We start from the raw sequence: 13831 nt of genomic DNA on the forward strand, positions 1-13831 counted from the left end.
TAACTCAAAACATCCAGGAAATCCAGGACACAATGAGAAGACCAAACCTACGGATAATAGGAATTGATGAGAATGAAGATTTTCAACTTAAAGGGCCAGCTAATATCTTCAACAAAATAATTGAAGAAAACTTCCCAAACATAAAGAAAGAGATGCCCATGATCATACAAGAAGCCTACAGAACTCCAAATAGACTGGACCAGAAAAGAAATTCCTCCCGACACATAATAATCAGAACAACAAATGCACTAAATAAAGATAGAATATTAAAAGCAGTAAGGGAGAAAGGTCAAGTAACATATAAAGGAAGGCCTATCAGAATTACACCAGACTTTTCACCAGAGACTATGAAAGCCAGAAGAGCCTGGACAGATGTTATACAGACACTAAGAGAACACAAATGCCAGCCCAGGCTACTATACCCGGCCAAACTCTCAATTACCATAGATGGAGAAACCAAAGTATTCTACGACAAAACTAAATTCACCCATTATCTCTCCACGAATCCAGCCCTTCAAAGGATAATAACAGAAAAGAAGCAATACAAGGACGGAAATCACGCCCTAGAACAAACAAGAAAGTAATCCCTCAACAAACCAAAAAGAAGACAGCCACAAGAACAGAATGCCAACTCTAACAACAAAAATAAAAGGAAGCAACAATTACTTTTCCTTAATATCTCGTAATATTAGTGGACTCAATTCCCCAATAAAAAGACATAGACTAACAGACTGGCTACACAAACAGGACCCAACATTCTGCTGCTTACAGGAAACCCATCTCAGGGAAAAAGACAGACACTACCTCAGAGTGAAAGGCTGGAAAACAATTTTCCAAGCAAATGGTCTGAAGAAACAAGCTGGAGTAGCCATTCTAATATCGGATAAAATCGACTTCCAACCCAAAGTTATCAAAAAGGACAAGGAGGGACACTTCATACTCATCAAAGGTAAAATCCTCCAAGAGGAACTCTCAATTCTGAATATCTACGCTCCAAATGCAAGGGCAGCCACATTCATTAAAGACATTTTAGTAAAGCTCAAAGCACACATTGCACCTCACACAATAACAGTGGGAGACTTCAACACACCACTTTCATCAAGGGACAGATCGTGGAAACAGAAACTAAACAGGGACACAGTGAAACTAACAGAAGTTATGAAACAAATGGACCTAACAGATATCTACAGAACATTTTATCCTAAAACAAAAGGATATACCTTCTTCTCAGCACCTCACGGGACCTTCTCCAAAATTGACCATATAATTGGTCACAAAACAGGCCTCAACAGATACAAAAATATTGAAATTGTCCCATGTATCCTATCAGACCACCATGGCCAAAGACTGATCTTCAATAACAACATAAATAATGGAAAGCCAACATTCACGTGGAAACTGAACAACACTCTTCTCAATGATACCTTGGTCAAGGAAGGAATAAAGAAAGAATTTAAAGACTTTTTAGAGTTTAATGAAAATGAAGCCACAACGTACCCAAACCTTTGGGACACAATGAAAGCATTTCTAAGAGGGAAACTCATAGCTCTGAGTGCCTCCAAGAAGAAACGGGAGAGAGCACATACTAGCAGCTTGACAACACACCTAAAAGCTCTAGAACAAAAGGAAGCAAATTCACCCAAGAGAAGTAGATGGCAGGAAATAATCAAACTCAGGGGTGAAATCAACCAAGTGGAAACAAGAAGAACTATTCAAAGAATTAACCAAACGAGGAGTTGGTTCTTTGAGAAAATCAACAAGATAGATAAACCCTTAGCTAGACTTACTAAAGGGCACAGGGACAAAATCCTAATCAACAAAATCAGAAATGAAAAGGGAGACATAACAACAGATCCTGAAGAAATCCAAAACACCATCAGATCCTTCTACAAAAGGTTATACTCAACAAAACTGGAAAACCTGGACGAAATGGACAAATTTCTGGACAGATACCAGGTACCAAAGTTGAGTCAGGATCAAGTTGACCATCTAAACAGTCCCATATCACCTAAAGAAATAGAAGCAGTTATTAATAGTCTCCCAGCCAAAAAAAGCCCAGGACCAGACGGGTTTAGTGCAGAGTTCTATCAGACCTTCAAAGAAGATCTAATTCCAATTCTGCACAAACTATTTCACAAAATAGAAGTAGAAGGTACTCTACCCAACTCATTTTATGAAGCCACTATTACTCTGATACCTAAACCACAGAAAGATTCAACAAAGATAGAGAACTTCAGACCAATTTCTCTTATGAATATCGATGCAAAAATCCTCAATAAAATTCTTGCTAACCGAATCCAAGAACATATTAAAGCAATCATCCATCCTGACCAAGTAGGTTTTATTCCAGGAATGCAGGGATTGTTTAATATACGAAAATCCATCAATGTAATCCATTATATAAACAAACTCAAAGACAAAAACCACATGATCATCTCGTTAGATGCAGAAAAAGCATTTGACAAGATTCAACACCCATTCATGATAAAAGTTTTGGAAAGATCAGGAATTCAAGGCCCATACCTAAACATGATAAAAGCAATCTACAGCAAACCAGTAGCCAACATCAAAGTAAATGGAGAGAAGCTGGAAGCAATCCCACTAAAATCAGGGACTAGACAAGGCTGCCCACTTTCTCCCTACCTTTTCAACATAGTACTTGAAGTATTAGCCAGAGCATTCGACAACAAAAGGAGATCAAGGGGGTACAAATTGGAAAAGAGGAAGTCAAAATATCACTTTTTGCAGATGATATGATAGTATATATAAGTGACCCTAAAAATTCTACCAGAGAACTCCTAAACCTGATAAGCAGCTTCGGTGAAGTAGCTGGATATAAAATAAACTCAAACAAGTCAATGGCCTTTCTCTATACAAAGAATAAACAGGCTGAGAAAGAAATTAGGGAAACAACACCCTTCTCAATAGTCACAAATAGTATAAAATATCTTGGCGTAATGCTAACTAAGGAGGTGAAAGATCTGTATGATAAAAACTTCAAATCTCTGAAGAAAGAAATTAAAGAAGATCTCAGAAGATGGAAAGATCTCCCATGCTCATGGATTGGCAGGATCAACATTGTAAAAATGGCTATCTTGCCAAAAGCAATCTACAGATTCAATGCAATCCCCATCAAAATTCCAACTCAATTCTTCAACGAATTAGAAGGAGCAATTTGCAAATTCATCTGGAATAACAAAAAACCTAGGATAGCAAAAAGTCTTCTCAAGGATAAAAGAACCTCTGGTGGAATCACCATGCCTGACCTAAAGCTTTACTACAGAGCAATTGTGATAAAAACTGCATGGTACTGGTATAGAAACAGACAAGTAGACCAATGGAATAGAATTGAAGACCCAGAAATGAACCCACACACCTATGGTCACTTGATCTTCGACAAGGGAGCTAAAACCATCCAGTGGAAGAAAGACAGCATTTTCAACAATTGGTGCTGGCACAACTGGTTGTTATCATGTAGAAGAATGCGAATCGATCCATACTTATCTCCTTGTACTAAGGTCAAATCTAAGTGAATCAAAGAACTTCACATAAAACCAGAGACACTGAAACTTATAGAGGAGAAAGTGGGGAAAAGCCTTGAAGATATGGGCACAGGGGAAAAATTCCTGAACAGAACAGCAATGGCATGTGCTGTAAGATCAAGAATTGACAAATGGGACCTAATGAAACTCCAAAGTTTCTGCAAGGCAAAAGACACCGTCAATAAGACAAAAAGACAACCAACAGATTGGGAAAGGATCTTTACCTATCCTAAATCAGATAGGGGGCTAATATCCAACATATATAAAGAACTCAAGAAGGTGGACTTCAGAAAATCGAACAACCCCATTAAAAAATGGGGCTCAGAACTGAACAAAGAATTCTCACCTGAGGAATACCGAATGGCAGAGAAGCACCTGAAAAAATGTTCAACATCCTTAATCATCAGGGAAATGCAAATCAAAACAACCCTGAGATTCCACCTCACACCAGTCAGAATGGCTAAGATCAAAAATTCAGGTGACAGCAGATGCTGGCGTGGATGTGGAGAAAGAGGAACACTCCTCCATTGTTGGTGGGATTGCAGGCTTGTACAACCACTCTGGAAATCCGTCTGGCGGTTCCTCAGAAAATTGGACATAGTACTACTGGAGGATCCAGCAATACCTCTCCTGGGCATTTATCCAGAAGATGCCCCAACTGGTAAGAAGGACACATGCTCCACTATGTTCATAGCAGCCTTATTTATAATATCCAGAAGCTGGAAAGAACCCAGATGCCCCTCAACAGAGGAATGGATACAGAAAATGTGGTACATCTACACAATGGAGTACTACTCAGCTATTAAAAAGAATGAATTTTTGAAATTCCTAGCCAAATGGATGGACCTGGAGGGCATCATCCTGAGTGAGGTAACACATTCACAAAGGAACTCACACAATATGTACTCACTGATAAGTGGATATTAGCCCCAAACCTAGGATTCCCAAGATATAAGGTACAATTTGCTAAACACATGAAACTCAAGAAGAATGAAGACTGAAGTATGGACACTATGCCCCTCCTTAGAATTGGGAACAAAACACCCATGGAAGGAGTTACAGAGACAAAGTTTGGAGCTGAGATGAAAGGATGGACCATGTAGAGACTGCCATATCCAGGGATCCACCCCATAATCAGCATCCAAACGCTGACACCATTACATACCCTAGCAAGATTTTATTGAAAGGACCCAGATGTAGCTATCTCTTCTGAGACTATGCCGGGGCCTAGCAAACACAGAAGTGGATGCTCACAGTCAGCTAATGGATGGATCACAGGGCTCCCAATGGAGGAGCTAGAGAAAGAACCCAAGGAGCTAAAGGGATCTGCAACCCTATAGGTGGAACAACATTATGAACTAACCAGTACCCCGGAGCTCTTGACTCTAGCTGCATATGTATCAAAAGATGGCCTAATCGGCCATCACTGGAAAGAGAGGCCCATTGGACACGTAAACTTTGTATGCCCCAGTACAGGGGAACGCCAGGGCCAAAAAGGGGGAGTGGGTGTGTAGTGGAGTGGGGGTGGGTGGGTATGGGGGACTTTTGGTATAGCATTGGAAATGTAAATGAGCTAAATACCTAATAAAAAATGGGAAAAAAAAAGAAAAATAGTTAAAAAAAAAAAGAAAGAAAATGAGCCTGGGCATATATCCAGAAGATGTCCCAACCGGTAAGAAGGACACATGCTCCACTATGTTTATAGCAGCCTTATTTATAATAGCCAGAAGCTGGAAAGAACCCAGATGCCCCTCAACAGAGCTATTCAAAAGAATGAATTTATGAAATTCCTAGGCAAATGGATGGACCTGGAGGGCATAATCCTGAGTGAGGTAACCCAATCACAAAGGAACTCGAACAATATGTACTCATTGATAAGTGGATATTAGCCCAGAAACTTAGGATATACAAGATATAAGATACAATTTGCTAAACGCATGAAACTCAAGAAGAATGAAGACCAAAGTGTGGACACTTTGCCCCTTCCTAGAAATGGGATCAAAACACCCATGGAAGGAGTTACAGAGACAAAATTTGGAGCTGTGACAAAAGGATGGAACATCTAGTGATCGCCATATCCAGGGATCCATCCCATAATCAGCTTCCAAACGCTGACACCATTGCATACACTAGCAAGATTTTGCTGTAAGGACCCAGATATAGCTGTCTCTTGTGAGACTATGCTGGGGCCTAGCAAATACAGAAGTAGATGATCACAGTCAGCTATTGGATGGATCACAGGGCCCCCAATGGAGGAGCTAGAGAAAGTACCCAAGGAGCTAAAGGGAACTGCAACCCTATATGTGGAACAACAATATGAACTAACCAGTACCCCGGAGCTCTTGTCTCTAGCTGCATATGTATCAAAAGATGGCCTAGTCAGCCATCACTGGAAAGAGAGGCCCTTTGGACTTGCAAACTTTATATGTCCCAGTACAGGGGAATGCCAGGGCCAAAAAGGGGGAGTGGGTGAGTAGGGGATTGGGGGGGGGGTGGGTATGGGGGACTTTTGGGATAGCATTGGAAATGTAAACGAGGAAAATACCTAATTAAAAAAAATATATCAAAAATAGAAAAAAATCTCACTACTGGAAGTATAATAAAATAATTTGTTATTAGGGAAAAAAAAAGAAAGAAAGAAAATGAGGGGGCTCAGAGGTTAAGAGCACTGACTGCTCTTCCAGAGGTCTGAAGACAGTGACAGTGTACTCATTTTATATATATATACATATACATACATATATATATATACATTAAAATCTTAAGAAAGAAGGAAAGAGAGAGAGAGTGAGTATATGAGAAGAACTTTCTCAAACACCTTGTGATAAAGGCAAAGATTAGAGTCCTGAAACTTCAAACCAAAGATGGCAAAGATTGCCTAGAAATCTCCAGAAGCTAGAGGAAAAGAGGCCGATTGTGACTAGGCTCAGTGAGTAAGGAAGGATGCTGTCCACGAGGCCTGACCACCTGAGTTCAACTCCGGGACCCACAAGGTGGGAAGAAAACGAAACACTGCTGTACATGTACACACACCAGACATAATTAATTCTAAAGAGAGGAAGGGGGAGAGTCTCAGTTAAGGATGCTGAAAGATTAAACAGATTCTCTAATAAGTTTTCTTTCTCCAAAGCAGGATTTGATCTTTCTGTCCTCAGCTATGGTGAGGGGAAGGACACAGAGCCAGGCCGGCTTTCCTGCAGCTTTGTGTGATAACCAATCCATAATCCATAGCTCGCTGCTCTCCATTGCACATGGCTGCCTGTTTGTTCTACACACACACACACACACACACACACACACACACTCACACACACTCACACACACCACACACACACACATACACATGCACACACATACACATGCACACACATACATACACACACCATACACACATACACACACATACACATGCACACACATACATACACACACATACACTCATATACATACACACACACATACACACACACATACACTCACATACATACACACACACATACATTCACATACATACACATGCACACACATACATACACACACATACACTCACATACATACACACACACACATACATTCACATACATACACACACATACACACACCACACACACATACACACACACACATACACATGCACACACATACATACATACACACATATATATATATACACACGCACATACATACACACACATACATACAAACACGCGCACACACACATACAGACAGATATATATACATGTATATGTGTATATATATTGAAGCTAATTTGATGGTTTTGTAACAAGGTTTGAGGCGAGCACATCTCACACAGTGGTGTAAAAACCCCATCATACCATCATATTTATAAATCACATAAGGATATGGACGCTCTGCTTTCTGTTTCTCCCATTCTATAAAGATCGAGCCAGGCTCTCTTCATGATTGTCAAGGGCAACCTGACAACCAAGAGCAACACACCAACCTCAAGGGGTTGGGCTTTTTTTTTTTTTTTTTTTTTTTTGACAGAGTGTAACATGATAGCTTTGGGCTTTTCTCTTTCAGGGTCAGCTATGGCTGAGGTCTAGCACCTGTGATCCTTTTGCCTCAGCTCCCCAAGTGCTGCGATCACAGATGCAGTTGATGCCCTGCTGAGAATTAAATCTGGGGCCTGGAGAGATGTATCAGCAGTTAAGAGCACCAGTTGCTCTTCCAAAGGTCCTGAGTTCAATTCCCAGCATCTACATGGTGGCTCACAACCATCTGTTATGGGATATGATGAATGACCTTTTCTGGTGTGTCTGAAGACAGCTATAGTGTACTCATATACATAAAATAAATAAAGCTTAAAATTTTTCATTTTTGTGACACTGAGGATGGAACTCGGGCAGGATCTTGTGCAAGCTAGGCAAGCGGTATGCCACTACTCCCAGCCACCCACGCATGCTTTTTAATGACATAGTTACATGATCCCACCATGGACTAACTCTCCAACAAGCTGTGGGGCCAATGGCCATGTTCTCCATGTGAGCGTGGGACTGGATTCTTCTTGAACAGACCTAAAAATCAAATGTACATGTCAAAGACTTAACTTCCAAAATCCCTACCAAAATCTAGAGTCACCCCCAGACCTACCTCAGGATACAAGGATCGGGCAATGAGAGTTTCTAAAAAGGGTCTTTTCAAAAGGGACGTAACGGATGGCCGGTCCTGAGGAGACACTCTGAAGAGCTGAGGTATCAAGGACTGTAGGTCACGAGAGAAGTGGGGTGATATGGGAGCAACACGTCCTTGACAAATCTTCAGAACCAGATGGTGGAAGTTGTTGCTCTCAAACTGAAAGGATAAAGGCGACCCATCAGAGACAAGCTAAGTACTGGCAGATAAAGTAACGAATACACCAGGAAGCAAGAGCTGTCTGCTCATCTATCTGTCTGTGTGTGTCTGTCTGTCTAGCAATCACCTGCCTACCTATCTACCTGTATTCTGTCTGTCTGTCTGTCTGTCTGTCTGTCTGTCTTCTTTATCGTCTACCTACCTACCTACCCATATCCTGTCTGTCTGTCTGTCTGTTATTGTACTTGGCATCAGCACAGAGCCTTGAGCATTCCAGCAGATGCTCTACCCTTGAGCTACATCCCCAGCCTACAAGTATTTCTAAGTTGCAGTGGAAAGCACGCTTTGCCCTATCCTGTCATCCACTATCTGTTGTAAGAGGATACCTCAAGCAGTTAATCTAAGAGATCCCATGTTACTTAAAAGCAGTTTTATACTTTTAGTATCTTCATTTTGGTTTTGGTTTTGGTGCTGTCAGTTGAATCCGGGGCCCTGCATTTGTACAGTATGTGATCTACCTATGAACTACAACCTTAATCCCTAATTTTTAACTAAAACCATTTCCATTATTCTTGATGTTTTACTACCAAAACACTATTTACTTACATTTAAAAGCTGGAAGGCATGGGAAGTTATAAACAGAAAAATATGTATAATTTCACAACCTAAAGGTATTTTTCCTTATAGTTTTCTCAAGAGTGTTAATTTTACAGAGAGATTCACACTGACGTGACAGTTTACCATTTGATTATTCAAATGCTCTAACATAAATATTTACTTATAAACTTATCCACAATAAAGTCTTCTACTGTACGAGAGTACCATTTATTTATATATAATATGTTGCATATGACAGTGTAGCAGTAAAGTGCAAGTTTTGTTCAGATGTGAGCTGTATGGCATTAGCAACAGAAATAATGAAGACATCTGTGTAGACAAGAGCTGACAAGCAAGCTATCCCAGGAAAGTCCTGCCTACAGTACTGGCTTTGTCCGAAATCTCTGGGACCTGAGATTTGCAGAGAAATCCCACTCCTGCCTAAATGTTGAGTGACTCTCTTTGTCTAAGACATTTATGCAAATAATATGGTTTACTCTGAATATATGATTTGCTTCTGGGGGCCTTGGAACTTTTCTGCATGCCAGGTATATGTGGGCAGATTCCAATAAATCATGGAAAAATCACAATGCTTCTTCGTTGTCAAGGCTTGTCGCTGGAACAATCAGCACATCCCATGTGACAACTGAAAGACCCTTAGATGTCTGCTTCATCTCCTACAGAGTCCACCCACACATGCTTTACCTCTAAAGAACATATGTCTAATGGGAGCATGTGCCACATGCTAGTCTCTGACTTGGACCTTTTACTTTATAGTATTAGTGAGACACCTTGTAGTCTAATATGTATCTTCTCTCTCTCTCTCTCTCTCTCTCTCTCTCTCTCTCTCTCTCTCTCTCTCTCTCTCTCTCCCTGCATGTGTGTGGGGGGGGGGGCAGGCTGGTAGATAGACAGACAGAGACTCTGCATCTTGCTATGTAGCCCAAACTGACTGTAAACTGCAGTCCCGCTACCATCTCCTGGGTTTAGTTTTAACATTTTAGAATAATGAGCTCCCTCTCTGCTGTTCATATTCATCTTGAATCCCTGAATTGATGGGACTATAGGCACACGCTGCTATATATATATATCAGTCCCTGTCTCTCTGCCTCTGTCTGTCTGTTTCTCTCTCACACATATAGATGTCATTTTGAAACAATCTAATAAAATCAAACATTAACCTTTTTTCTCCTAGAAGTTAATCTCACATATATGTGTTTACTAATCCAGGATTTACATGAGGATGAACATACTCACAGGATGCTTGAGTGTGCAGAGCTCATATAAGACACAGCCAAGAGACCAGATGTCCCTGGAGAAGAGAAAGCTTTTACATGACCAGAAAATGGTGGTGATTGTTGGTAGAACTCTTTACCTCTTATATAGCTGTGTGTAGCTATAGGTCAGAACGTTTGTTTACAGGTGCTTTCAAATACATCATCAATTCTAAGATCAGAAGACAGGCTGGAGGCATCCAGGGGGAAGGAAGCAATGGTGGACATACTCAGCACACAGTCTACATTTGCATTCTGTCCCCAGGGAAGGCTTTGCCATGCCTCTGAAGCTCACCCCAGGGGAAGGCACTGGCATACCTCCATGGGCCTGGGGCTCTGGAGTAGTGGTTCTCAACCTGTGAACCATGATCCTTTGACAAATCATCATCTCCATAAATATTTGCATTATGGTTTATAACAGTAGCAAGATTACACTTATGAAGTAGCAGTTAAAATGCTTTTACAGTTGGGGTCATCATGACATGAGGAGCAATAGTGAGGGGATGCAGTATTAGGAAGGTTGAGAGCTACGGCTCTAGGGTCTTTGGCATGGCGGGCCGCTCAGGTCAAGGCACACATATTCATGCTGGGCTTGGTCCGCTCTCAACAGAAGACCGTCTCTCCCACTCCCAGCCTTCCTCCCTTGCCTGTAGTTTTTTGTGTAGAGCTGAACCCTCAGAAGCTTTCCCCCTCCCCAATCCCACCCCCGACCACGTTACTATGTCTGCTTGTGTCGAGTTTGGACAGTTATGTTGGTGAGACTTGGGTGGGTGTACCTTCTGACACTCCTAGGGGACACAATCTTAGTTGTGTGTCTCTGTGTGTCTGTGTATGTGTGTACAAGTAAGTGCAAGCACCCATGGAGACTAGAGGTGACAGATCCCCTGGAGCTGGAGCTGCAGGTGGTTGTGAGCCACCAGACACATGGCTGTAAATTGAACTTGGGTCCTCTGCAAGAGTGGTCTGAACGCTAACCATTTAGCCATCTCTCCAGCCCTAATAATGTTACTCTTTGTCTTTTTTTTTTTTTTTTTGTCTTTTTTTTCTTATATCTTTAAATGAAGAGAAATTGCTTTGTTTTAAGTCCAAAGGCTTCAGGGAATATTATTCGTCACAGTTTGCCACTGGAATTCACATGAAGAAAAAGAAAAGGCACCAGGACCAGGAGAAAAGAGATTAGAACATCAGTCTCTACAGTTCAGTGCCATCCACCAGATTTGACCGATATTCTCCAACCAAGAGCAACTCACGTTTTATTGTTGTATGGCCTGTTCTGACAGATCTCTGGGGACAGGTAGTAAGGTGTCCCAGCACATGTTTGAGCAAGTTCCATGGAGCTAGGGAATTAAAATAAATAAAAAACATGTTTAAAGCCGGGCGTGGTGGTGCACGTCTTTTAATCCCAGCACTTGGGAGGCAGAGGCAGGCGGATTTCTGAGTTCGAGGCCAGCCTGGTCTACAAAGTGAGTTCAAAAAAAGTTTAATTAGTGAGAAAGGCAAGGAAAATTGTAAACATGAATAACAAAATTGTATTCACACACATATTAGAAGAAAGTAAGACATTGCATATGAACCACAGACTAGCAAAGACAATAAGTTTTTACCCTTACAATTCAACCCCTAATCATGTCTGATAATTCGTGCCTTTAATCCCAACACTTGGGAGGCAGAAGCAGGCAGATCTCTGTGAGCTGAAAGCCAGATCTCTCTATATAGTGAGTTAGTTCCAGAACAGCCAGGGATATATAGAGAGGTCCTTGTCTCAACAAGCAAAACAAAAGCAACCTCTAAAATGCATATATACACACATATGTAAACACACACATATACATATGGAAAGAGAGGGACAGAGACGAAGACACACACATACACAGACAGACAGACAGACAGACAGACAGAGCAAGAAAGCCAGAGAGTTGATGCTTCTAGTACTGGGGAAGTAGAGGCATAATTAAGCTCAAGGCCAGCCTCAGCTACATTACAAGTTAAAGAATAACTTGAGTTACATTAGACCCCAAATATATCACACAAATATACACAGATTTAAAAAGGTGGTTAAAAACCCTTGTTCTCACAGAGGACTTAGGTTCAGTTCTCAGCACTCAACATCATGGCTCCCAATCATCTCTAACTCCAGTCCCAGAGGATCTAATGCCCTCTTCTGACTTCCACAGGCACCAGACATGCATATAGCATACATACATGCAGGCATGCAAGCAAAATATGCATACAGATAAAATAAATGTATCTATTAAAAATATATTAAAATCTGTACACATATATTGTTATGGTTTGTATATGCTTGGCCCAGGGAACGGCACTATTGGAAGGTGTGGCCCTGTAGAAGTAGGTGTGGCCTTGGTGGAGTAGGTTCCTGTGGGTGTAGGCTTCTTAAAACCCTAGCCCTAGCTGCCTGGAAGCCAGTATTCTGCTAGCAGCCTTCAGATGTATGTAGAATTCTCAGCTCCTCCTGCACCATGCCTGCCTGGACACTGCCATGCTCCCACCTTTATGATAATGGACTGAACCTCTGAACCTGTAAGCCAGCCCCAATTAAATGTTGTCCTTATAAGAGTTGCCTTGATCATGGTGTCTGTTCACAGCAGTAAAACTTTAACTAAGACATAGCTACAAATAGGTCTATATTTTTTTAATGTAAACACATCCTATGGCTAGGTATGTGAATGAGTGGTAGAGTGATTGCCCTGAGCCATAGCACAGCAAAGAAGTAATATGAATACCAACAATAATAATAGTAGTAGTAATAATAATTACATATATTATGACTTAAATATTCCACAAGGAACATAATTGTTATTAATAAATCTTTTAGATATAACAAGATTTCTGTTTTTCTAGCTGTCAGTGTAATGCAGTTCTATGCTCTAAAATTTGGAAAATATAAAAGCGAATTAGGTTGGGGAGATAGTTCAGTGGTAGAGCACTTGTGTACCATGTGAAAGGCTGGGGAATTAGACCCCAGGACCATCAAGGGAAAAAAAATTGGATGAATAAAAAATTAAGTCACCCAGAGTCTGAGTATCCCAAAAACCCATTGCTAAACTAGATACACCCCTCCCCACCCCCACCCCCGCAACCTGTGTCCACACATAGGTTTTGTATGGCTGTCATCCCGCAGTTTCTGTAATCCAGAATTCCACTCTGCTTACATCACATGGCAAAATATTTCCTTGTGACACTAAAGGTCCATAGAACCAAGTATGGTTTTTTGTACAGTCTAATATATTTACGAATGCGGCTTTGCTAGGCTTTAGAACATCCCCACCATTTGGTTAGTTACAATTTATCTTGATAATACTTTCATCATTTATATGCACGTATGCATATATGTGCATGTGTGTGCACATAAGTGCATGTGTGTGCACATATGTGCATGTGTGTGCACACATGTGTGCACGTGTGAGAGGGTGACCATACCCTGAAGCTGGAGTTACAGGAAATGGTGAGATCCCAGAAGTGGGTGCTGGGAACCAAACTCAAGTTCTCTGCAAGGAGGAGCAAGTACTTTTAACCCCTGATTCATTTATCAAACCCAAACCTCCAGAATTTTAACTGCAGACAGTCAAATGATTTAATGCATTC

The 13831-nt window shown here is 41.1% G+C and overlaps 1 protein-coding gene and 1 non-coding gene across 17 annotated transcripts in view; both read right to left on the minus strand.

Annotated features, from left to right (window-relative positions):
- Nucleotides 1–13831, minus strand: part of Nek5 (NIMA (never in mitosis gene a)-related expressed kinase 5) — a 51804-nt gene that overhangs the window by 26069 nt on the left and 11904 nt on the right. For 15 of the 16 annotated variants that reach the window (XR_003947309.1, XR_003947310.1, XM_011242145.2 and 12 more), the window contains exons 7-10: nucleotides 11479–11565; nucleotides 10212–10266; nucleotides 8157–8357; nucleotides 7998–8080 (exon numbers count right to left, since the gene is read on the minus strand). Coding sequence is in view for 14 of the 16 variants with exons in the window: in XM_011242145.2 (XP_011240447.1) it covers nucleotides 7998–8080; nucleotides 8157–8357; nucleotides 10212–10266; nucleotides 11479–11565 (426 nt within the window). In the remaining 2 variants the exon portion in view is untranslated. Of the gene's footprint in view, nucleotides 1–7997; nucleotides 8081–8156; nucleotides 8358–10211; nucleotides 10267–11478; nucleotides 11566–13831 lie in introns of those variants that run through there. The other variant, XM_011242149.3, reaches the window with a different exon arrangement.
- Nucleotides 7297–7405, minus strand: LOC115487060. The gene has a single exon (XR_003947726.1). It is a non-coding gene; the product is annotated as a small nucleolar RNA U13 (small nucleolar RNA).

Source organism: Mus musculus, chromosome 8 (genome assembly GCF_000001635.26).
Source record: "Mus musculus strain C57BL/6J chromosome 8, GRCm38.p6 C57BL/6J".
Classification (NCBI taxonomy): domain Eukaryota; kingdom Metazoa; phylum Chordata; class Mammalia; order Rodentia; family Muridae; genus Mus; species Mus musculus.